The 26,534-nt window shown below is 40.2% G+C and overlaps 1 protein-coding gene across 5 annotated transcripts in view; it reads right to left on the reverse strand.

Annotated features, from left to right (window-relative positions):
• Positions 1–4,949: 4,949 nt before the first annotated feature.
• The window catches only part of LETM1 (leucine zipper and EF-hand containing transmembrane protein 1), a 34,355-nt gene continuing 12,770 nt past the window's right edge, over positions 4,950–26,534 (reverse strand). For 2 of the 5 annotated variants that reach the window (XM_087737890.1, XM_087737891.1), the window contains exons 4-14: positions 25,773–25,916; positions 24,611–24,748; positions 21,370–21,573; positions 20,753–20,872; positions 19,997–20,128; positions 19,215–19,394; positions 18,436–18,591; positions 13,251–13,385; positions 12,463–12,653; positions 10,304–10,442; positions 4,950–8,894 (exon numbers count right to left, since the gene is read on the reverse strand). In XM_087737890.1, coding sequence (XP_087594016.1) covers positions 8,745–8,894; positions 10,304–10,442; positions 12,463–12,653; positions 13,251–13,385; positions 18,436–18,591; positions 19,215–19,394; positions 19,997–20,128; positions 20,753–20,872; positions 21,370–21,573; positions 24,611–24,748; positions 25,773–25,916 — 1,689 coding nt within the window. In that variant the 3' untranslated portion in view covers positions 4,950–8,744. The other 3 variants (XR_015700087.1, XM_087737892.1, XM_087737894.1) reach the window with 3 other exon arrangements.

Consider the following 26,534-nt stretch of genomic DNA (forward strand, 5'->3'; position numbering starts at 1 on the left):
TTTGCAAGCGTTATCAAGTTGACAAGCAGAGAGGCGATGGGACATGGGAAGAGGGGACACGGGGGGACCGAGCACTGAGCGGGGTGCAGGAACACGGCGGGGCATTAACAGCATCCTCGGTGGAAGAAAAGAAAGATTTGAGAAACAACAAGCTGGAAAACAGAGCCTGTGAGTGCAGAATAAGAAACGGGGAATAAAGACAAGCTGGGGAAAATCAGGAACAGGAGGAAATAAGGCGCTTTGACCCGTCCCGGGAGCTCGCCGGGCGGAGGCGCGGCTGGGGCCGGCGAGCGGTGGGCGGTGGGCGCACGCCATCTAGTGCGGGGCCAGCGCTCCTGCCGCCCCGCCGCCGCGGGGGAGGGCAGCCGGGTGCGGGGGTTTGCGTGGGTTGGGGGGGGGGGTTGGGGGGTTGGGGGGTTTGGGAGTGTCTTGTTTTGCAGCGTGGGTGTAGCTCCTGGGGGGGGGGGGGGGGGAAACCCCGGGGTGATGCTGGTGCCTGTGCTCGGACGGGCAAATTCACTCCCCCTCTAGTCTCGGTGGAGGCTTAGGTTGGATATTAGGAAAAACTCTTCCCCGAAAGGGCTGTCAGGCCCTGGCACAGGCTGCCCGGGGAGGTGGTGGGGTCCCCATCCCTGGAGGTATTTAAAAGCCGGGCAGATGTGGTGCTTAGGGACATGGTTTAGTGGTGGACTTGGCAGCGCTGGGTTAACGGCTGGACCTGACGATCCTAAAAGTCTTTTCCAACCTTAACAATTCTCTGATTCTATGACACATACCTGCTTTATCAGCCACTGTGTTATTGCTTAATAGATATAAAAAAGGTTTTTAAAGACTTTATCCCATTTCCTTGAAGTCCCTGAGTTTCCCCAAGGACTTCAGTAAGAGTACCAAGCTTGGTGGTACAATATAGTTCTCTTGACTGAGGATATCTTCACATGTACAAAATTAAAATAAGTACTGTAGTACCCTGCTCACTCAAGGGCAAATTACAGGGAAGAAAGCACAAGCAAAGTGCTAACACCATCGGATCTCCCCCACATCTCTTTCCATTCACTGCTACAGATCCTGCATGAGCCTGGGTAGTTGAACTATTTGCCACACCAGATTTCTCTTGATCACAAAGGCATTAGGAGATACAAATAAGGTTTTTCTGTTAATGCTTCCACACCCACCAGTTATGTGAAGAAGTTTTTTTGGGTTGACATCAGTCAATTCTTGAGTTTGCAAGTCCAAAACCCAGGTACCTAAAAGGACCTCATTTTCAGAGTGGGTACAAAGGAGTTTCTGGGGAAAAAGATGACCCAAGTGGTTTAGGTACACCTCTAAATCACACTGAGTCACTAAGGAACCACAGTGTTCATTTAATCACAGAACTTGGATGGGTAACTCTAGTTGCAGAATGTAGGTCTAAAAATAGGGACATGTGTGCCTTCTCTCAATGTCACTCTTGATTGTGAAGACTCATCCTAAGAGCACATTTTCCCCTGAAACGCTGTGGCTTACGGAAGGGCACACGCAGTTCCCCGTGCTACAAGGACACAGGATTCAAAGGGAAGGATAAAAGCCTGCTGCTCTTAGGAGCATTGCACGCAGGCCGTGGTGGAGCTGGTGTAACGAGGCTAGAGGAAGGTGAGAGCGGAGCTTGATGAAGGCTGCTAATGACTGAGTTTACATAGACCAAGCACTGAAAACCATCTAGTCAGGAGGTGTTCGTTGGAAACATTAACGGTCGCTATATTTCAACTCTACTTCCACCAGTGCAAAGCAAGGTACTGAGAAACTAAAGTGCAAGAAGGCCTCCATAAATCTTTCCTACTAAGTGCAGCATATTAAGTAAGGGACAGAGAAAAGGGAAAGGTTGGGGGATAGGTAGGATGGAGAAGAAAAACCTGCTGATTTGCTTACTACTTTGGGATATATTACCTGATTAAATCCGGGGGGAGAAAAAATCTTACATTTACAAGAGTAGGCTGCAGAGATCCCCAGGTTTTCTGCGTAACAGGTGGTTAAGTCCCATCTTAATTTATTAAGTCTCTTAAGACTTTTTTTTAATTAATTTTTTTTGTTGCTCATCTCCCAGTTGCCCTTCAGCTCCTTGCAGAAGGTCTCCTTAGGATGGAGTCTGAAGATCTCGCTTAACCAAGGGTCTGAAAACACGGTTAGAAAACACAGGGAAGGAGCTTGGCTGGCTCTCGGGCTGGAGCTAAGACAAAAGGAGGGGGAAGGAGAATCCGCAGCCGCTCCCAACACGCACGGGAGACCTGACATCTTGAACTGCTGGCTGCAGCATTCCCTGAGACATAAATCAGGCCATTCATGAAGGGGCCTGCTCTGCCAATATACATAAAGAGAAATACTAGACGGAAAGAGGCAAATCTGAATTAGATCCATCTCTTGCATAGCAGAAATCCTTTACGCCAGTTAGATGAGAGAAACTGATGTTCGAAAACCACAGAAGGTTTGGCAAGGGTAAAATTTTACATGCTAATGAGCCCCCAAAGAATTTTGACCTGTGAAGGATATTTAACTACTGAGAAAGATTTATATCCAATAATACACAAAAATGGAAGTGAGCACAGAGCACGGGGAATTAGAAACACACTACAAACATCCTCCTGTTCACATCAGAGTTGAGAAATAATTCAAGAAAATACCAGAAACACTTTTCGATATACTAGCAGTGACAACAGTGAGACTCCTCAGCCAGAGGAACTGTTTGGTGTGGTCTGTCACTGTCCCCATGCTGTGTTTAAAAGCCTTATCACTACAAAACACTGTACCAGGTCCTTGCACGGAGCCACTCTGTTCTGGAGAACTTGCCATCTGCCCAGCCATTGCCAAGGAGGTTTTACGTCACAGTGGCACAAGAGCCAAGCAATGCATTATTGAAAGAAGAGGCATGAACTGAACACGGATTTCCAGAGCCTCAGGTCGATAAACCAACCACAAGACTATCCATCTCTCCCCCACCGCTATGCGTATGTGTTCACCCTTTAAATGACATTTCACCAAAGTAGCTTGCAACGAAACTTCTATATTAATACTTTTAGGACCGTGATTTTATGAAGTCAGAGTTTTTTCCGACGGGCTTTCTGCACACCTGCGTTACCAGCCTGACGTAAAAGAAGATTTCATCCCGTGAAGTTACAGCAACATCTCCGTTATCTATTATTTCTAATTAGTGAAGTCAGATACCGTTCCCTCTGTGCATATTTGCACAAATTCAAGTCTGCAATAATAGATTATCCTCATCTGTCACAAGGGAAATGTAAGAAAAAACCTCTTTTATTCCTGAGGGTGATCGAACACCGGCACAGGTCATGGAGAGGTCCAGCCAGAAAGGATGCGGTGGGGTGGTAGAGTCTCCGTCCTTGGAGATACTCAAACCCCGACGGGAGACGGCCCAGGAACACCGGCTCTGAGCAGGGGGCTGGACTACATGACCCCCGGAGGTCCCTTCCAGCCTCAGGCTTTCCGAGACTTGAATTTGGCTTGTGCCTACCAGCTACACACCAAGCAGACCGGCCAGCGCTCTGCTTGGCCATGGTACCACTGCTTTGTTTCCCCCCTACATCAAGGCAAGAGAGTCAAAAAACCCCCATTTTTTTCTTTAGATTCTAACAATAACTAGTCATAATTGTTATAAATGTGTAATAAAGATTTAGAAAAGAGTGTAACTTCTTTGATGTAACCAATTTATCTCAGCAAAGACAACGCTGGATCCCGAAGTCAGTCTGTTTCTTGCCAACGTCCACATTTAATTTACAAACTCAAAGCCAGTTTCTCTGCTCATCTGTTTTACCGCACTGCTGCACAACAGTCCTATTCACCCTAGATAAGTCTATCATTAAAGGAAATTTTTAAAGCAAAAGCTCAAAAGGAACAAGTTCTGCCACTTTTTAAGCCATTTATTTGATATTTGGCCTTAAGCAAAAAAAGGAAAAAGCTGCAACCCAACCTAGCTTATCTATTAAGCTATTCCAAAAGCACCTCAAGGCAGGAGGTTGTTTTCAGACATCTGTTGAAATACTTTGACACTAGAAAGTAGACTCCATGTTTGCACGTTCCCAAATCCCCTTTGAAAGCAGGCAGGAGACTCAGCGCTTTTGTCAACGCGGGCCTGTGCAACAGGACCTCCGCACCTTTTGGGTCCGGATCGTCCTCGCTATGCGTTTCTGCAAGCGCCGCGCACAGCTGGCCCGGGACGAGCGCGAATCTTCCCAAACAGCAGCGATACAAATGACATTTGAGGTAGCTCGGTTATTTCCAGGGGACCGGGGCGGACAGGACACCTCGCTGGCTCGGGCTCTCTCTGCCTTCCCGCCCAGGCTGCCAAGGCTTCAGGAGGAGAGGTAACAGCTTTTAATTGAAAAAGCATATTGTTGGATATGCCTAAGACGTAGAAGTTTGCTGTATGCAGAGATGAACTTTGTGAAGAACATTAGGATGACAGAGGAATACCTACAATTTTGCCAAATCAGGGATGAGAGGCAGGGCACGGCATAAAATAATCAATCTCTGGAACCATTTCTGATCATGTTTTCTCCCCTAACTTGGACAAAGACCAAACACAGATCCTTCCTAAGGAGATTTATTTCTGTTTGGAATAGATCGCAGCCTTTCCACGAGTTCCTTACAGTAAAGACTACGCTGCTCCCCACTTCCATACCTAAAATCAAATAGCTAGGAAAGAACGGCTTAGCGCAATTCACTACACCAGGCAAGCAGTCCCAGGTTCATCACGGGAATTTTTGCAAGAATTAACACCCCCCAAATCCCGCACAACCCACCACCCCCCTGCTTTAAAGATTTGTCCTTCGCTTGCCCTCTTCTACCCAGTTACACCACTCAGCTCCCCACTGTCCAGCTCTGTGACCGGCATCTCACCTGAACAGCAATAAATTAACACTAAATAATCAAAAGCAACAAAAAACACTGGAGAGATTAGGTCGCAAAATGATACATTTATTATAACTAAACAAAGGACACAAGCTCTAATTAACTTAAAAATTTTATACTGCATTATGGCAAACACAGGACCAGTATGCTCAGAGCACAGACAAATGATTTTCAACTTAAATTTGTAACACGGGCTGAAATTCAACTGAAAAGCAAAACTTGGAATACATACAGAGAACAGAATAGGGGATTATTCTTTTAATTAAATATACCCAATAATTTGATATAAACAATTTAAAAGTATTTAAATACATGCTGAAGTAGCTAAAGTTTAAATGATTAGCAAGGTATGTAGATATAAAGTTACAAGAAGTATTTAGGAGTTGTATAAAAGATGTAACTTTTTCCCCCAGACAAAGCCTACCTAAGTGTAAGATACTATCCTGTCAAGAGAATATCCTCTACCTGCCCGCAGTCCTGCTGACAAACTGCCTATTAAATTAGCTTTCCAGTACTTACCTGCAGGCAGATTTACTCTCACAGCATGCAGTCAGCGATGAATATCTCAGTAAAAAACATCTTTTGAGTTAACGTGAAATGGAACCAAATTTTTCAATAAAATAGGTCCTATAACCTGCTTGTTTTGAAGGGAAAAAAGAAGTGACATCCTACTTTACTTCTCGTCCCTGTTGCTAAATTGTTTTTAAAAGCTTTTCATACGTTTTACATTTTTTCCCCTAAATAGCTGATAATCCAAATCTGATCTTATTTGAATCTGAAACAACCCCACCAATGGTCTTACCGATTACCTAACTCTGAGCTTAGAGGCTTTGCCTGCGTAAGTCACAAGGTCATCGAAATCTCACACATCCTTTAATTATTTAACAAATATTTACATCTCCTGATTAAATACTCATTCAGGAATAAGTTCTGACCAGTCACTGTACACTCGGAAGTCATCCTTTCTCTGAAAGTACTGCAGCTTCTGGGTTTTTTGGTCAACACGAAAGACAAGCAAGGAGATGATCTGAAGCTAGTCCGCAAGCCACCGCTGTGCTGGAGTTGTCCGCATCGCCTGGACAGAGCTGCTGGGAAGGTTCAGAACCGAGGAATCGCCGAGGGCTCCCTCACCTCCTTCAGCTTGCAGAGCATGTGGTGTTCAAGTCCAGCTGTCAGGGGTTCGCCTACTTTCAACAGCGGAAGGAAAATATTCCCCGGGAAAGTGCTTCGCTGTGGTCGACACGGACGTCCTTCAAACACTTTAAGTAATTTTAGGGGGAAACGGACATTTGTGATTGACGTTTAAATGTATTTTATGCAACCTGTTAAAATTTCACAACATGCCAAATTTCAAACAAGTCCAAAAGCTAAAAATGTTCAATAAATGTATCACAATTCTTTTAATCAGGACATTCTTCATAAAAAAAAAAAAAAATCAGCTATTTTTGGCTCCCTTCTTATTTAATCCACAGAAAATAAGTGAACAGTAAACATGGAAAAAGAACAGCAGCAGTATCTTAAACTCCCAAATACTAAAATCAGATAATTTACTCTAAGGACAGTTAAAGCTCTGTAAAACTTTAATCAATAGATCTTTGAAAACAGCTTTTTCTGCTGCTTCCCTGTTTTAAACTTGCACGCATTCAAGTGCCTACAATTCTTAGGTTTTTGATAGCCCATGAAAGGTAGCAGACAATTTTAGAGTATCTTTATGTTTCAGGAATGTCAAGTAAGATTGTTACACATTGTTTTCAAACTGAAGATATGCAACTGCAAAATTTAGCGTACTTCAAAGCCCATTAATTCCAACTGTAAATTATACAATGTAAAATTAGTTTTTAAATTGTATTTTTGTGAAATGAGTTTTACTCTTTTTTCTTTTTCATCTAAGATAAGTTTTGGCCTAAAAAAAGCACCTAGTGAAGTCCTATCTTCAAAAGCTACAAGCTGATTTTCATGCTGAAATCTCCAAGTTAATCTCAATTTAGGAGGAGGAGAACAGTCCCCTTGTTTATGGGTACATCAACTACAAAGATCGTACTGATTTGAAATTTCAGCTTTGTCACAGCAATTTTACACTTCAGATACAATTACAGTAATTCTCAAGAGGATCTTGCTTACTGCAAGCAGCTTTCTTTGCAAACTGTACAGAATATGAACTCAATACTTGAATAAAACACTGACCCTTCTTCTAGAATTAATTATACTGTACATCTTACTGTATATTTGGCTTTGGAAACAACTAAATACAATGGTCCATCATGCAAGCCATGAGACTGTCAAAACTTTTTTTTGTTCCACTAACTTGAAATAAGTTTTTACAAATAATTTAGCCAATCTAGATAAATACTGAACATGGAATTATGCTGAAATATGCTTGAGAGTCAACATGTTCTACGAAAATATGCAACTATGACTAAAAGCATTACGTACTAACTGCCCACCTCAATATCACTGTGTACAGCGCCATTGTAAGATGTGCTCTCTATAGTGTACACAAAATCAAGAATGTTCATGTATTTTATAATACTGGGTGCAAAATAAAAATAAAATTAAAAAAAAATCCACAACCCTGCTGGTTCAAGTCACACTGTGTATTTCATAACAGATTTTAACAAAGAGTGGGAAATTAGGCTACCAGGAATTATGAACTTAAAAATTTACTACTAAGGACAGACATTAATGAGTAAACCTTGACCTACTGTCAGTATTTAATCACACAGTTAAAGACAATAACTATAAGCAAGTCATTAGAAAGCCAATGATGTAATCAAAGCACTGGCAATACCAGACACGACTTGTTGACTGCACAGTAAGCAAGGCCATGAGATGGAAGTATTTATGTACTTGGACTATACCTGGTTAGTGATTTTATACCTGAGATGAAAATGGAGAGGTAAGAGAACTAGTTATGGTATAAGTAATTACCAGATGAAAAACAACAAATATGCAAAGATAACTGCATTTTTAAAAAATACATGCAAAAAGATCACAACTGACATTTTCCCCTTATGATTATTTTCATTTTGCTATTTAGACAAACACTTTAACTCACTTTACTGTGTGACAGATTGTGTTCTGAAACTATTTTAAAGGCTCCTGCGATTCCAATGCTTTAGTAATTCATGGAATTTTAAGTAGAAGCGACATCCTCTACTCCCTAGACTTAAGAAATTTAAGGCACCCATAAGAAGCAAACTTCATGGGAAGTTTCCATTCTAGGGAACAATAAATCTGATTTTCCCTTCAACAGAAAAAAAACAATAATCATGAATTCATAAAAGTGATTAGAATGCCACATTCTCTGTCAGTGAGGCAACAGCTTAGTGATATTTAGCTTAAATAAAACTCAGTCTAAAGCCACTGAAGCCACAATCTTCACTAACAGGTTACAAAATATGTAATATTGTGACGGAAGGAAAAGTTTGTATTAAATTCTGAAAAAGCTAAAAGGTAGAAGCAGAGCAAGGTTGGGCCCCATGTAATGATGAAAGAATATAAATAAGAAACATTTTTCCATGATAGATACACTTAATTTATGCAGCAAACTTGCAAGTTTAATGGATCACTGTACCACAACAATGAGTGCAAATACATGATTTTGTGGGCAGGAGCACAGCTAGAGAAGCGTATTTTGTTTTCATCTGTATGGAATGACAGTAAATCACTTCTTTAATGAATGGAAATTTCATTCCATATATCAGAAAACATTATCTACAATTTATTACTAGAATCGGCTCAAAACACTTCCCATAATCACAAAGCTCAAGTAATACATAGCCATTAGACACAGAAAGATATACAAGGTTTTGGTTACAATTGGGATTAGCTTCAGATTCTGAAGCTTAATTCTTTGCTTCCGCAGCTTCCTTATCATGCTTCTCCTTTGCTTTCACTTTTTCTTCCAGTTTTTCTTCTTTTTGAAGCAGTGTCATAATCTCAGCAACCTGACTGGTGCCAATATCAATATCTTCTTTGTCTATCAATTCTACTACCTACGTGAACATAAAATGAAATTGAGAGAGCATTTAGTTTTTACGTGATTGAGGCATTTTCATATAATAAATTTTGTTAAGACAAAAAAAGTAATCAGTTCTCTCACGTTCAAGAAAAACAGCATTTTTTCTTACACAAAACACAAATTCAAACCACAACCAGTGCCTCAAACACATCCAGAGTATTAAAAAAAAGCTAAAACTTAAAGCAAATGATCTAGAACTTTTGACCTCAGCACACAAAGACTCACATTTTAAAGCATTAGTAAAACAGACTCGTTTATTGTATCTGTTCCAATGGAAAGCTCAGATTCAGTACCTGCTGAAATAGCATTTGAGACAATATTTATTTTACAGGCTTAATTTTATCAAAAAGACCTACTGTACTAAATAGGCACAAATTTACAAAAACTTAAAAGTAGAGGGAGGTAGGCCTTTCAGAAAGCAAAATGAAAAAAATAATTTAGCAGGTGATTCCAAATTCCTTTATATAGCTTTTTGTACAAATGTATTCTTGGCCTAGCTCCTCAAGTTCCTAGAATTATTCTGCATTATATGCAGAATTCAGAAGTCCATTTTACCTGTGTTGCTAAATATACAATGGCTGTTTAGAGCAATGGGGAAGATAAGCAGCACTGGGACAACTTCAGTAGAGAGGAAAAACGTGTTTCAAAAGGCTGATACTGTATTTTCAAGCTGGCCGTAGATTAAGCGCTATTTCTGTATCGAGTAGGAAAATTACTTGTAAGGAAGTAAGTTTCAGGACATCTCTAAATTTACCAAGCCAAAAAAACCCAAGAAAATGAAGGAGAAATGCAGGGAAAACCTGAGAATGTTCTGCAAACTGAGAAAACAGGACAAATCAGGCAAAGAACACAGGTTGTTTACAAAGGACCTAAAGGACAACTGATGGTCTGATGTCTTTCAAGCATAGGAAATACAGGTCTCTATGAAATATCTAAGGTATACAAGCAGGCAAGAGAAGCTATCATCTTGTGTTGACATAAAGTATATCTACATGCATTATGTCAAGACTTTGGCTAACAGTGGTATTCCTGAAGTAGTTCTACAGCTCCTTCCTATCCTCCCTCCCATTCATAAGTAGCACAACAAAATTACCATATTTTACAGAACTTGACATAGGCATATAGGAAAACCTACAGCTTTAAAGGTAACGTGGGTAACAGACACAGGATAAAGATTCCTTCCCCGCCCCCCTCCCCCCCCCAAAATAGCCATATAAATTCTGAAGATGCTAATACAAGATCTGTTTACAATACATTACCAAAAACTTCACTGTCATCAAGTAAAGACTTTTGCAAAAGACAGCAACATGAATTTAAGTCAAAACAGGGACAATGTTTGAAGAATGGCTAGCCTTATTTTCTTTAAGTAGTCCACAGGCTTACCTTAACAACATTATCTATATCAATTTTGCCATCCTTGTTTTCATCTAGTGCCTCTGCAATCCTAGTTAGCTTCTCCTCTGGAATCTTCTGAATTTGTTTCATCGCATTAATTAGCTCAGCAATACTGATGAGATTCTCCCTGAAGAGGAAGCACAGTCTGTATGTGGCAAGCAATTACTCCAATGAAGTAAAGCTGACAAAAGGCAGTACTGAAAGTCGCTACACTGCAGGCCATTTGCAAAAACATTCATTATTTATTTATAATCCTGAACAGAATGCAAAAAAAGCAAAAATGAGTTACTGATCAGCAAGTAGATTTCAAATGAATCTTTATCTTACCATCAAATCTCATGCTTTTCGTTTCCACGTGCTTTATTGTACAAATACCGGTATCCAGTAGCACTTAAAATAAAGTTTAGCAGTTTCTGTGCTGCCCAGACTGTCTATCTAATGCCCTTTGCCCCCCGCCCTGCCCCATTTACCGAAGATGCAGTGCCATTCACCTATCATCCTTTTAGATTTAGAGAGGCTGACCTACACAAAATTAACGAAAATCACAGGAAAACAAAAGCTGAGAACTAATCGCTTTAGCAATTCAGCTGTTTCATTAAAATAGGTTTCATTTGCTCATATCAAGAAATAGACTTTGTAGAAGAAAGGACTAAACTTGACATCGTGATTAGCAGGTTTCAGATGTTTCCACTGCCTGCTCACCGATCTCACAAAGCTAAAGCTGTCTGTCTTCTGCAACTTAAAGCCTCTGCTCGCCTATGTAGTTTTGTTAGTTTGAAGAACCACCTTCCAGCACAGGTCAAGCTGAAACGCAGGAGAGAGTGAACGCCATAAATATTAAACAGAAGGGCTTTATCAGTCTAGTCCCAGCTCCATACCTGGCCCTGACCTCTGGGCACAGACTGACTTTTCTTCAAGGAGCATTTCTCAAGCTGCCACTAAATGCCCTGGACTTGTGTCATTTCTATGACTCTTGATGGCTTGGTAATGACTGCACCAACTTGAAGGTTAAAAAGCAAGCCTTTGACAATTAAGCAATATTTAAACTGATAATATTCAGTCATCCACAATCACCTACAAAATTATCCACAAAACCATCCACTACATAAAGTATAATTACATTCAGTACAAGCAGATTCTATACTGTATTTTTAATTTACAAATTCGGATGGTTTTGATCAACTTCTCTGTAGCACCATTCGTATAGCCACCTTAATCTTATTATCCAAAATCTGAAACAAATGACTGTTTGCCCTGGGGACTGGAAAAAACAAAGTTTGGAAGCAACAAAAGCAGAATCCTTACTTCTGTTTAGGTTATGCTCTATGGGAGCTGGGAAGCTCTCTTAATGAATCACACAAAATAGTGCAAGCATAAACTAGATTAATACAGCATTCATAATCACAAACTGAGAACTACAGTCACAGCTTTTAGGCATTTCTGTGCCTGTAACACGCAACATATGACTGTTCAACATATGATCCCCTGAAAGACTCTCCAGTAACATTAAGACCTGGGGAAGTGTTGATAAATGAATTTCGCAATGAAACTATCAATAAATATCTTTCTTTGAAAATCTGCAAGTGTGTCAAAGTTGAAATGAAGAAAATTTTCAGAAAGGGACCATGTAAAATTATCTCCTTACTTCCATTAGACCTGTTCCCCCCATTTCTCTCCAGAGACAGAACAGACTTTATTCCAATTTTTTCCTCACTGACATCTCCACTACTACAGAACAAACGTGAATACACTTACCATACTGTTGCGCACCTTTTCAGTCAAAGACACGGGGCAGGCCGCCTGTATGAGGAGCACGACTAAAGGCCTCATTTCACCTGCATCACCGTTAGTGCTACAGGCGTGAACAAGATGGTAAGATACTAATCGACACTTCGACTTTCAGAACCCCCTCAGGACTAGCGTCTGGGGAATTATACCTGCTTTTTTCCTTCCTTATTTTAAACATATTTAACATACCTTAGAAGAGAGAAGATCTACAGCACAATTTTGTTAATTTTGTTTTTAAATTAAATTATCTTAACATTCCAAACAACTTCTTTGCTAATTCTTTTCTAATCACACATCAGACAAAAGCAAGACTGAAGATGCGCAGTCAGAAACACGTTCGGTGCTCTCAAGTCACTTACCCAGCAGGCGGACTCTCACCACCATCCAGCTTTGCATCCACCATCTTTTGACTTGTTTCTAATTCATTAATAATTTTGTCTATTTGACCAATCATTCGGTTCACCCTCTTGGTCAATCGCTTGCTTGCCTTTGACTCTTCCACTACCTCTTCCTGGCCAGTTTTAGAGAGCTCTTTTATCTCTTGCAAATCCTAAAAGAAATGGTCAAGAGAGAGAAAAGCTGTTGCTGGTGTGAATTCTCAACTATAGACACTACTGACTTCGACTAGCATTTCTAGACAAGAGCCATTTGTAAATGAAATGCAAACGTATAGACATATAAAGCCAAACTGGAATTAGAACAATAAATTCTAACACTGCTGCCTTTTTCACGCACCCCTTAAATGTTATTTTCCACATCTTTCATAAGATCGGATAAGATTCATTTTACTTAACTCGAAGTACCTGTAATACTGACATCTATGCTTGGTAAGAAAAAACTGCAGCACACAGCAGTTAGTCAGCACCTGTTAGTCTAGTTACCCTGGGAATAAGAGCAGGAACAGGATTCTTGTCTGGTCACAACTACTCCAGTGATTTTAAGCAGGCTTTAAACACGTTATACAAATGAGGCTCTTTTACATGTTTAACATGTTATACAAATTGTCCCATACAAAGACCATTCACTCGGCTACCAACTACAGGCTAACAGGCATCCAAGAAAGATAATCTTTAAATTTGTGCATCATTTATGCTAAAACTGAACACGAACAGAAATAAAAAAAGAACTTCCATGCCCCATTCTTCACCTCGTTGTACTCTTGGATATCACCCTTCAATTCCTCGAGCTCCTCTTTTTCTTTCGTCAGTGATTTTTTCTGTTCCTGAAGCTTGGTGCAAGCATCACTCAGCATGTCAATCTCCTCCTTAGTGATTTCCTCACCCTGTAACAGAAAGTATATACAAACTAGTGAAAGACACATTTGTGATTTTCCTCAAAGATTTTGGGTCTTATACCAGAAAAGATAGACTCGATTTTTTTTTTTTCCCCCCATGTTCAGAGTCAATATTGTCATATTCGTTTTGAGGCTAATACAGAGATCTGCATTTTGAGGTTAATGCAAAGATCATAAATGCTAAGGCAATTATTTTGCTATGGTACTATTTTTTAAGTGCACCAGTACTAAGTTCAGCTAATGTGATTCATTATGTGGGTTTTGGCTATTTGAAATTCTGTACCTAACTGTCTCATTTAAGAATGTTTTACTTCCTTCTTTGCTGGGTAAAAACTCCAAACAACTGGGATACGATTCACTATGTACAGGAAAGATAAATTACACAAAAAATTTGCAGATCAAAGTTAAGGAAGTTGAGCTGGAGCAAAGTTATCTTTAACAACCTTTGTGAGAATGAGGATGAACATCCATAGTTTGTGAAGTATACCTGTCCCTTGAAAAGCCGAGAATAAAAATCTAACCCCCACTGAATACTTAAGTCTTAAAGATAATTCATTAAAAATGCTAAAATCCCATAACACTAGCTACAGTTAGCATATTAAACTTACCCAGACACCAGCTTTTATTTTGAATGGCTAAACTCTGAACAGCCACATGAGTAGAGTACAGAAAGACACGTGCAAATAAGGATGCCAGAAACACAGACCAGAAGGATGATATACTTCCAAGAAACAACTACAGAACAGTTCACAAACTAGGTATCCAGCCCCTTCATCAATTCAGAATCACTTCTGATTTTAATACAGTATCTACAGTTCACCTTAGCAAAAAAAGAAAGCAATTGACTCGGTTTGAAAACAAATTCCTCTGCCTCAAATAAAATCAGTCATCTTGAAGAAGCTAGCAGTCTTACATTTTTCAATGTGGATGAATTCCATTTTGTTATTACCAGTAAAAACTTTCTTGGCAGCATTCTAAAGTAAACAATGTTATAACAATAGCAGGTGAATAATGATGCTGTCCAGGAAAACTGAAAATATTTTTCTACTTAAAATATACATTTTAAATTAATGTTGTTCTGCAAAGTAACACCAGGACTGAGAAAAATCCTGACATCAAACCTCATGGACAAAACCAAAGTGCTCAGCTACAAATAAAACTCAAGGTACAACTGAAACATGAAAAGGAAGCATACAAAAGGTGGAAGCAGAGACAGATGACCCAAGAGAAATACACAGACACTGTCCCAGCACGCACGGATGGGTTCAGGAGAGCCAAAGCTCACCTGGAGTTAAGTCTGGTGAAGGACATGAAGGGCAACAAGAAGGGCTTCTACATAGAATCACAGAATTGTTTAGGTTGGAAAAGACCTTTAAGACCATCGAGTCCAACCGTTAACCTACCACTGCCAAGTCCAACACTAAACCATGTCCTCAAGCACCACGTCTACATGGCTTTTAAATACCTCCAGGGATGGGAACTCAGCCACTGCCCTGGGCAGCCTGTGCCAGGGCCTGACTGCCCTTTCAGGGAAGAAGTTTTTCCTAATATCCAACCTAAACCTTCCCTGGCACAACTTGAGGACATTTCCTCTCATCTTATCACTTGTTACTTGGGAGAAGAGACCGACCCCCACCTTGCTACAGCCTCCTTTCAGGTAGTTGTAGAGAGCAATATGGGCTCCCCTCAGCCTCCTCTTCTCCAGGCTAAACAACCCCAGCTCCCTCAGCCGCTCCTCATAGGACTTGTGCTCTAGACCCTTCACCAACTTCGTTGCCCTTCTCTGGACACGCTCCAGCACCTCGATGTCCTTCTTGTAGTGAGGGGCCCAAAACTAGAACACAGTACTCGAGGTGCAGCCTCACCAGAGGTGAGTACAGGGGGATGATCACTTCCCTAGTCCTGCTGGCCACACTATTTCTGATACAAGCCAGGATGCCATTGGCCCTCTTGGCCACCTGGGCACACTGCTGGCTCATGTTCAGCTGGCTGTCAACCAACACTCCCAGGTCCTTTTCCGCCAGGCAGCTCTCCGGCCACTCTTCCCCAAGCCTGTAGCATTGCATGGGGTTGTTGGGACCCAAGTGCAGGACCTGGCACTCAGCCTTGTTGAACCTCACACAGTTGGCCTTGGCCCATCCATCCAGCCTGTCCAGGTCCCTCTGCAGAGCCTTTCTACCCTCCAGCAGATCAACACCCCCACCCAACTTGGTGTCATCTGCAAACTTACTGAAGGTGCACTCGATCCCCTCGTCCAGATCATTGATAAAGACATTAAACAGAACTGGACCCAGTACTGAGCCTTGGGGAATACCACTTGTGACCGGCCACCAACTGGATTTAACTCCATTCACCACAACTCTTTGGGCTCAGCCGTCCAGACAGTGTTTTTACCCAGCGAAGAGTACACCCATTCAAGCCATGAGCAGCCAGTTTCTCCAGGAGAATCCTGTCGGAAACTGTGTCAAAAGCTTTATTAGAGTCCAGGTAGACAACATCCACAGCCTTTCCCTCATCCACTAAGGGAGTCACCTTGTCATAGGAGGAGATCAGGTTAGCAAGCAGGACCTGCCTTTCATAAACCCATGCTGACCGGGCCTGATCACCTGCTTGTCCCGCACATGCTGCATGATGGCACTCAGGGTGATCTGCTCCATAACCTTCCCCAGCACCGAGGTCAGGCTGACAGACCTGTAGTTCCCCCGATCCTCCTTCCAGCCCTTCTTGTAGATGGGCATCACATTTGCTAACCTCCAGTCAACTGGGACCTCCCCGGTTAGCCAGGACTGATGATAGATGACAGAAAGTGGCTTGGGGACCACCTACACCAGCTCCCTCAGTACCCCTGGGTGGATCCCATCCAGCCCCATAGACCTGTGTGTGTCTAAGTGGTGTAGCAGGTCACTAACCATTTCCCCTTGGATTATGGGGGCTTCATTCTGCTCCCCATCCCTGTCTTCCAGCTCGGGCGGCTGGGTACCTGGAGAACAACTGGTCTGACTACTAAAGACTGAGGCAAAGACGGCATTGAGTACCTCAGCCTTTTCCCCAGCCTTTGTCGCTATGTTTCCCCCCACATCCAAGAAAGGACGCAGATTCTCCTTAGCCCTCCTTTGGCTGCTAGGGGATTTATAGAAACATTTTTCATTGTCTTTTATGGCAGTAGCCAGATTAAGTTCCAGCTGGGCTTTGGCCCTTCTTATTTTCTCCCTACATGACCTCATGACAGCCTTGTAGTCCTCCTGAGTTGCCTGCCCCTTCTTCCAAAGGTCATCAACTCTCCTTTGTTTCCTGAGTTCCTGCCAAAGCTCTCTGTTCAGCCAGGCCGGTGGTCTTCCCCGCCGGCTCGTCTTTCGGCACATGGGGACGGTCCGCTCCTGCGCCTTTAAGGTTTCCTTCGTGAAGAATGCCCAGCCTCCCTGGACTCCTGTGCCCTTCAGGACTGCCTCCCAAGGGACTCTGTCAACCAGGCTCCTGAACAGGCCAAAGGCTGCCCTCCTCATGTCCAAGGCAGCAGTTCTGCTGACCCCCCTCCTTACTTCTCCAAGAATCAAATACTCTGTCATTTCGTCATCGCTGTGCCCAGGATGGCCTCCCACCATCATGCCACCCACCAGGCCTTCTCTGTTCACAGACAAGAGGTCCAGCGGGTGCCTTCCCCAGCCGGCTCCCTCACCAGCTGGGTCAGGAAGTGTCTTCCACACACTCCAGGAACCTCCGAGACTGTGTCCTCTCTGCTGTGCTGTACTTCCAGCAGACATCTGGTAAGTTGAAGTCCCCCAGGAGAACAAGGGTTAGCGATAGTGAGACTTCTCCCAGCTGCTTATAGAATATTTCGTCTGCCTCTTCATCCTGGTTGGGGCTCTATAACAGACTCCCACCATGGTACCTGCTGCGTTGGCCTTCCCCGATTCCTATCCATAAACACTCAATCCTATCATCACCATCATTAAGCTCCAGACAATCAACACACTCCCTAACGTACAGGGCTACAAGTACAGCAAGAGCAAAAGCAAGACAAGAGAAAATGCGGGCCTGCTGCTGAATGGGGCGAAGAACCTGGTGCAAAGGGACATGGAAAAGGCAGGGGTAGTCAATGCCTTCCTCAGTCTTTACTGATAAGACTGGCCTTCAGGAATCCCAGGTCTTTGAGACCAGTGGGGAAGTCTGGAGCAAGGAATATCTACCATCACTGGAGGAGGATCAGATTAGAGAATATTTAAACAAACTGAACACACACAAGTCCATGAGACTTAAAGATACAACCACAAGTGCTGAGGGAGTTGTTTGATGTCATTGAGAGGCCACTCTCCATTATCTTTGAAAGGACATGGTCATCAGGGAAGATTCCTGAGGACTGGAGGAAAGCAGATGTCACTCCTATCTTCAACAAGGGCAAGGAGGAGAATCTGGGGAGCTACAGGCCAGCCAGGTAGCAAATGATTACAAACAGCATGCTCTGATCACAACAAAGCATGCTAATACTAGAAATTGAACTGTTACTTTAACGGTGGTATAAATTATGTTCAACATCATACTAAAGAAATAGTGACAGTACACTGAAAAATTTTTATAGCGTACATACACTGCCCGTATCGGTTTAGAAGAGGCAGTCGATACAAATGTACTACAGTCTAGTCCAGACCTAGTTCCTTACTTAATCCTTTGGTCTTAGCTACAACCCTCAAAAGAAGGGAGCACTCATCTTTACCTGCTCTTGCCCTCTCCCTCCTCACGTGGTAACTATTAAACATGCACAGATCCATTACGTCTACAGCCAGTGCAAATGCCCCCCAAAATAGGTATGTTAGTTTCAATAACACACATAAACGAAGGCAACACTCAGAGATGTTTTGTGCTGACTTCAATTTCTGCATTGGTGGTTAAAAATTTCCAATCTACTAATTAGCTCTTTTTAACTGACAGAATGTGGTGAGAGTGTTAAAACTGAAGGACAGACAGGCAACTCATGGCTCGTACATGGATGTTTTGAATCTTTACATTAAAAAGTATAAAAACATACAGTTATACAGATTACCTTAACACCTTCCAATACTGGTGCTGTATCTTTCAGTGTCTCCGAGTGCATCACCATATCTGCCCTTGCCAGTTCTTGTTCAGTATCAATAGCCGTCTGACTTGTTTTAACTTGCAGAGCAGCTGCTTCAAGATCTACTGCTGATTCCACCTCTTTCTAAATTTGAAAGACCCATGAAGTTTTAATTAAAACAAAGATAACATTATCTGCATTAGCATCAGTAAAGAATGACTTCTCAAAATAGAAACAGTTGCCAGACACCCACATTTTTATGAGAAGACAACCTTGAAAAACTGCAACATATTGAGTGGTTTCACATTAAAATACCCGCTTACACTTAATGAACTGTCTGCGAGCTCCTGAGGCTTAATTCACCATTAAAGCAGGCCAGCAGCTTTTATAGTCAAGTATTATACAATGACATTATCACGTTAATGACAAATAGAAAAAGCCAAAGATAAGAACATTTAAAGTACAGGGTGGGGGAAATCAAAAAACAAACAAACCCATCACCTTTGCTAGAGGAATACAAGGCTTCTCTTATGACTCTAATTAAGAGGAAAGAGAAATCAAAGATTCGTAAGACTGAGACAATATTTTATGTTTCACAGTGAACTCTTCTATATTGCAGTCTGTTTTCATACTCTCCCACATCATCCATATGTGGATTTGAAGTCCAGTGTCTTGCAGGCAACACCCAGAGCAAAGGCAATCACTCATAACATACTAGTTTTTACATCACTGACATTTATTTCTCAATAGTTAAGAGCAGAACTTACCATGGCTGCAACCTGAAGGGTTTCTTTGGCTTTCTCTGCAGCTTCAGACAATCTTTCCATCTCTTTTTCTTCATTTTCTTTTCTGATGGCTTCCTCTTCCTGAAGTGTTGCTTCCAGCCGCGCTTTGTTATCTACTTTCTCACCTTCAACTTCTGCCACTTTGACTTGAGCCTCTTTGGCCTAAAAATAATGTAAGAAGTCTATTGAAGTCTATATGTGTGCACAAATATGTATGTCTACATAACATAAAAAGTTTATATACCCTTATTGAGATAGGTAGTACAGGTATGCTAATGATTATAGTTAAAACCCCCAAAAGTTACCCTATTTTTGCATTTCTCAGAAAAAGATGATTCTCTTTGAAAATGAGAACTTTCCACCCTGAAATCGTACATATGCTTCATTCTCTTTCCCTCAAGACTACCAATAATCTATTCAGATCATTTCTCTCTCTACACAACAATATCAACATTTTCATGTATTAATGTCTTTATATTGCCCAGAGTGTAAATTGTTTTTTATATGAATAAAAAGTGTATTCTAAGTCTTCTTATGCTATTACTGTCTACTGCCATGCAATGAAATACTGCCTTTTATTTGCTTTATTTTCAGACCCCTCCACATATAAGCTGACGACTTCTGTGTTTGAAGGTCACTCAGACCTATACATGGTTTAGCTTTTCAAGGAAAAGAAAGGAACCAAGAAGAACATCTACTTCTCTGAACAGATTTTCAGTGACGATACTGAAAGCTGGTTACAGACTATGTACATCAATACTTACAACACTCTCTGGTAGCGTCTGAAGTGTTGTTTTGAGCTGATCAGCTGGAGAAAGCGTTTCTGGAAGATACATGGCTCTGGATAAAATAAGCAACGAAGTAGGGATTTCCTGGTTCAGGTGCAGATCTAACCACTATAAACGCAATACATAAAAAAAACCTTCAACTTTTGGATTTTCTTCTTTTTTATAGATCAAGTCAAGCGTACACAAAAAAGTAAATACTAATTTTTTTTTTTTACCCCTACTTATCAGTCAATATCCTAGCACAGTAACTACAGGCTATAAGCAGCTAAGAATTACAGCAATTGCATTGAAATATATGAAGAAGTATTTTGTTTGAAGAAGTATTTCAAGAAGTATTGCATGAATATTTGAAAAAGTGTTTTGTTTCACACGCATCTTCCTCTAAACCAGGCAACACCAAAAGACAAAGAACTGATCTACTTGGACAAAAAGTTCTTTACAGAGTAATACAAATAATTAACAGACAAACTGCCAAAACTGCAAACATATTTTGGATACATTTAAGTGTAAGTACCTATTTGCATCATCAAAACATCATGGCCCAGTCAAAACCAGAAACCCACTGCTACTACATACCTTCACAGTACATATGACAAAAGCTTATTAAGGAGAAAGACTGCTTTAGCCAAGCCTTTAATGAGAACAGAAGCAAAATGACCTCTCAGACTCGTAACAAAAATCAGAGCTAGCGACTCAAGTTAGGTCTGTGTATTCAGTCTTGCAAAAACATACCTGTTTAAGCTGTTCCTTGAGACGCTCCTCTGTCACACCAAGAGCTCTCATACCTCGGGCACGACAAGCTGCCTGCAGTTCTTTAACAGTCAGGCTATCAACTCCTTCTTCAGCAATCAGCTGTACAAAGCGTAAAATAAACTTTAACATGTAACAGCTCAAAACTGAAGAACCACCATCGATGCACACTCAGAAGTCAGTGTTTTTAAAACGGCCACTAGAGGCTGCTGTGATAACACAAAATAGCCTCCACTTGTTAAACAGGGAACATTATACTCTCGTCTTAACAGCTCCATAAGTGTAACGTCAATCTCTCTAAGTTAATATTTCTACCAGATCCCTTACAAATTACAGTTTCATAGAAATGCTTTTCTTTGTAACATAATTACTTTCATTGCAATTAATGCTAGATTTAAAAAAAGGTCAGGTTTTTCTTTACAAATAAGGACACTTCTGATTTTAAGCTCTTCAAAAGCCTTTTTGTTCTAAATTAGCTCAAAAATAAGACAATTAAGACAAAAAAAGGAAAACGCCTAGAAAGACATACATATATCCACACACACTCATTACTCTTACATGTCAAAATTATTAACCAGTGCCTATTTAGAATGACTCACTTTGTCATCTGCTTTTATGCTTCTCAACCTCATAGTCAGCTGGAAGCGGAGAAAATTATTTGTGCCAATTGACTGAAGTTCCAACAATTTACAAAGTGCCACCAACTGAGGCCTGGTTAGATTGTCCAGAGTCAACTCATCTTCAAACAGTTTAGAGAACCTTAAGATCTCCTCATTACTGGGTCTTTCGCCAGTTTCCCTGATCTGTAAGAAAAAACAAACACACACAAAGCTTTTCAAAGCAAATGTAATTGGTTGGGCATTATTTTGAACAATAAAAATATTCCCTTCATTTGTCAAGTACTTTGCATCAATTTTGGGACAGGAAATAGGACACAAGGAAGACATGAAAGAAATTTAAAAAAAACCACCAACTTATTTACTATAAAAGGCAAAAGAATTGTTGGTGTTGATGGTTTCCAACAATATCACATAATAAACTCAAGATAATACTAGCAAAAAAAATAGATGCACCTGTATACTAATGAGCAGGTCTATCTGAGTTGGCACTGCCATGAGATACCTCAAAAAAAAAAAATTATAGCTGAGCAAATAAATAGTTGCTACAGAAGTCACACTGGCAAGTATTCTTTCTGGTACCATACTTACTAAATATAAAAGCACATTAAAAGCATCACTCTGTGAAGATAAAGTGAGAAGTACACCCAACAGTAAAAATTTTCCAACGTTGGTGTCCCTATGAAACACGATTTGGACACTTACCTGTCTACATTCTCTCCACAACTACATTTGTTCCAATACTGTTTTGCTTCCAGTTCCTAGCTGTTCTGCAGCACCTCAATGCAAATGCACTTGCATTTTAAGTTATTGCAAAATATAAACCACTATTTGGGAAAGGACTCTGCATCCTTCTTGATGGAAGGTTCTATGTAACTGATTGTACAAACGCAAAGTTAAGCTTTTACGTTATGTGTTGCCAAATGGCACTTCACAGTAATTAAATCCAAACACTGGAAGCAGAAATAACAGTTCAAAGAAGTAGAAAAGAAATCATTCCCTAGTCTCATCAGGTCATAGTAAAACATTATCACCTGTATAAATGTTGATTTTTCTATTTTAAGTATACCACTGAGTGCTTATTACTGACATTACCAAATCCAAAATCTACAGAACTTAACAATGAAGTAGTCCCAGTCACTTAACACCTTCAGTCTAAACAGTAAGTACATAGATATCCAAAAAACACTTTTCCCAATCCCTCTACCTTTATTTAAGCCCTGTAAAGAAAACATAAGCTAAGTGACATCAAGTACAGTCTGAAAACCTAACACTACCTACAGCCTGATCTACTATGCCTACCTGTTTTACTTGCCAACTGAAATCTTTTAGGGAACAGCTAGTGAGTACAGGAAAATATAAAAATTTGGAAGAAGGTCTTGAGTCCATTAACCTCCAGGACACTTGTGTAGCAGAGAAACCAACTCAGAGAAAGAAAGGTCAAAGGCCTTGTTGTTCCACTTCACCAGCTCCTTCACTACAGGAGCCAAAATGGAACTTTAAAAATACAGAAAGTGTTTTCTTCCTTGTTTAAAGTTGAATTTTGGCAGAGCCAAGCATATGTTTCTTGAGAGTATGACCTGAAACTTTCTAGTACATCACTAGCTACAAAGCAACACAAATAAATTCTGGAATTCTGCAGCAAACATGTTAAGCCTGTAATCAATGGTTCTTGCAGCATCAAATACTTAACTACAGAAGCAGCTATAAAAGAATAGCAAAAAGGTGGGAAACATTTAAACAACTTCTTGCTCTGACATCTATTATCTAGTACAGTGAAATGAGATCAATAAAGTTTCTCTCCATGGCACAAATGAGAAATATATAGCTGTAAAAAGCACACCCACACACAAGAAATGCAGAGCATGAAACTTCTTTTTAGTCAGAGGAACTTGGGACTTCCTCCAGCAAGTGTGGAGTGATAACGTCATTTATTTCCACAGAGATTAACCGCCAAATGTAAATTCTCAGTAGCAGTTCTTTCAGCGGAAAATGACATGTTCCAAACATGAAGCATGGCAGTGGCGTGCTCCCAGAGTCTGCAGCGCCAGTGCTTCAGCTACTAACTGCTATAACTAACCATTTAAAGTTTTCTGCAGATGAAAAAGAACAGAAACAGATGATTGCAGAGAAGCTTCAAAGTACATGGACTTCGCAGGCACATACTGACTGGCAAAACTTTCCAATATCATTATCTGAGATAACCTACGTGGCACTATCAACATGATCTTATTACCCCACCCTTTAAAACTTTGTTCTCGGCACTGACAAGCAGGAAAAGCTCAAGCTAGCTGACAGGACTGGTAAAGTTCAGGTCTGAAATCCCCAGGCTTATGTGCCTTTTTCCGTGCAAATACATCTCTCCCCAAAGGAAGGGACTACACTCTTACTTTCAACAAAGCACCTGCTGGTGGCTGTTGGTTCAATCTCTTACTCAACAGCCCCACAATTAAGAGAAATCAGAAGTGTGAGCAGACTGAGATAAATCCTACCCTGAGAAGATTTAAGAAGGTATTTTTCATCTCTCCAGGGAATACATTACCCTTACCTACAACTTGGTGAACAGAAACACTGTCAAACCTAAAGGCCATCAACGTAGGAGGCAGATATCTGACATTTAGTCTGTCAGCAACTGCTGAAATAAAAAAAAATTTATACCAAACACAGCACTCACATTCTAGCAAAAGCCCAGATTATACCATGTTCTAGTCAGTACCCAAAAGGATTTCAGCAGTATAGCAGCTGTGCATTTAAGAACTGTTTATAAGCTGAATTAAATTTGACAAAAAAATTTTACTTTTCCTCCACTATGTTGTAATCAGTTAATTAGGAAAGAACTTCCTTCTCCCACCTTTTACACCCAATGTTCAAAAAAAAAAAGAGGTCAAAAACTACATGAGTAATCACTGAGCACATGATCTTTTTGATGTTAGAATTAACTTATTAACAAAATAAGAGAACCGGAAGTGAATGAGCCGAAATATACTGCTTCTAAAATGAAACAAAGAATGAAAGTACCAGCTAGAATACCAAATCTAAGAACAGTAAAACTTCAGCATACTGAAGTATTACTTGCAAAAAAGAAATCTATCCTAAAAGAACTACTACATCCTGCTCCTTCAAATCCAACAGAATAAAGGTATCTGATGATTACCATAGACCAAATAAAACATCAAGCTATTTTTTTGGTTGGAAGAGAATATAAATTTTTAAAAAATTTTACCTTTTGAAAGAACGTTGAAAAATCTTTTGTAACATTTCCTTTGGCTGCTTTATTTTTTAAGGCCATCTCCTCAATCGTGTCTTGAAGGAATTTAGCCACTTCAAGCTTTACTCTCAATTCTTTCTTCAATCTTTCCTCCTGTTAAAAAAACAGTATTTGGTTTTAGAAGTTCTTTCCAGAAATACATGCATTAAATACCATTTCTTCTGCCCTCAGACAAGTTATGTGGAGTACTTCTGAACTTCTGCTGTAGCACATCACAAGAGGACATTCACTCTTACCAAAGATCCCCAAATCACACTGAAAAATACGTTGATCAGCTCAAAGCTCCACGAAGAGTGAGATGCAATGCTAACAGAGTGAAGTGCAACATGAGTGGCCTCACCTGCTAAAAGTAACACGCACCCTCTGAATTAGTAACAAAAACCCAGAAACTAACCAACTTTGGTATGGGCAATTCCCAACTCTTGTATCCAGCACAGAAATCCTACACTACATCTCATCCAAACAAAGAGGAATTTATCACAGAACTAGAAATTAATGGTTACTTAGATCCAAGTGTACAATCATGATTGGTTACATCTGTGACTCACTGGGAGCTCACTATGTATGAACCTCATGTAAGTATTTTGTGCTCTGAAAGTGAAAACTTGTGGGGCTTTTTGGTTTGTTTTTACAAAGCTCTAAACAATTCCCAGAGAACTTAACTAAAAGAAATAAAGTTTAAACAAAACAATGTATCAGAAGCTTTTAAAATATTTAGTATACCTACAAAAAACCTTGCATCAAGAATAAGGACTACAGGTGTTAAAACGAAGTCTGCCCGTTTTAATACAAACTAGAAAAAGAGTTTCAGGGCTTTCATTTCTGCTTTGTAAGGGTCATAAAAAATGGAGATAAGGATAGCAAAAAAGACAAGAGAAGATTACAGCCCTGATAGCTAAGCACCTGCACATACAAAAAGGTAAATCAGGGTGGCACAGTTTCATTATTAGATGTTAACAGCAAGATCATCAAAACAACATAAAGACAGACAAAAGCATTCCCCAGATATCAAAGAAAGATTTCTAATTTTTAGAATTTTTCTGATTTCTTTCTTTACCAAAGAAAGTTCTAATTTTTTCAAAACATATTACTGGATGATAAATTCAGACCTGCTTACCTTTTTAGACTTTGTCTCAAACGTAGAGGGAAGCATATTAGGGAACAACTTAAGAGCTACTGGAAGCAAAAATTCCATAAATGGGACAACAATAAAAACCAGGAAAGGGACCAAGCGGAAAAGATCGGCACATATTCGAAGAAACTGGAAGGGGAGAAAAAAAGAAAAAAGAAATGTATTGATAAGCAAAATGTTATATATTTAAAAAATACTTGATACGATCATTCACGTTATCACTTAAGCACACAAATATATATTTGCTACAAAGGAAATTTAAAATAACACAGAAAAAGTATGTGACAAAGTCACTTTTTAGTATCTTTTTCTTCAAGTTTCTATATACTACCGAGTGCTAGAGTTTCACCAGTTTTCAACACTATAGAAAGCATTTCAAAAGCTTCACTGTGTCTCAATAGGATTATTGAACAAGTATCTCATTTAAACCTCTTAAAAGCACCTGAAAACAGGAGGTGGTCATTTGTTGTCGTTAAAGCTGCTTAACTTCTTTTATTCATCTTTATTTGTGCTCCACCACTTCTTACATGCATGAGCTACTATGGACTAAGTAATCAAGAACAAAATGAAAGATCCCTCCCCCTCTGCCTTATAACAATTGTAATGTACATTTAAATCCAGGGTAATGAGCCCAGCTTGGTAGATTTTTTTTTTTTTTTAAATCACTGCTTTTCTAGAGCAGTAATCCTCTGAAGCAGGCTGATGCATTAATTACTGCATCTTGAACTGCATAAAATAAATATTGTC

This window comes from Nipponia nippon, unplaced genomic scaffold, assembly GCF_047370975.1.
Source record: "Nipponia nippon isolate SJK-2023a ecotype South Korea unplaced genomic scaffold, ASM4737097v1 scaffold_6, whole genome shotgun sequence".
Classification (NCBI taxonomy): domain Eukaryota; kingdom Metazoa; phylum Chordata; class Aves; order Pelecaniformes; family Threskiornithidae; genus Nipponia; species Nipponia nippon.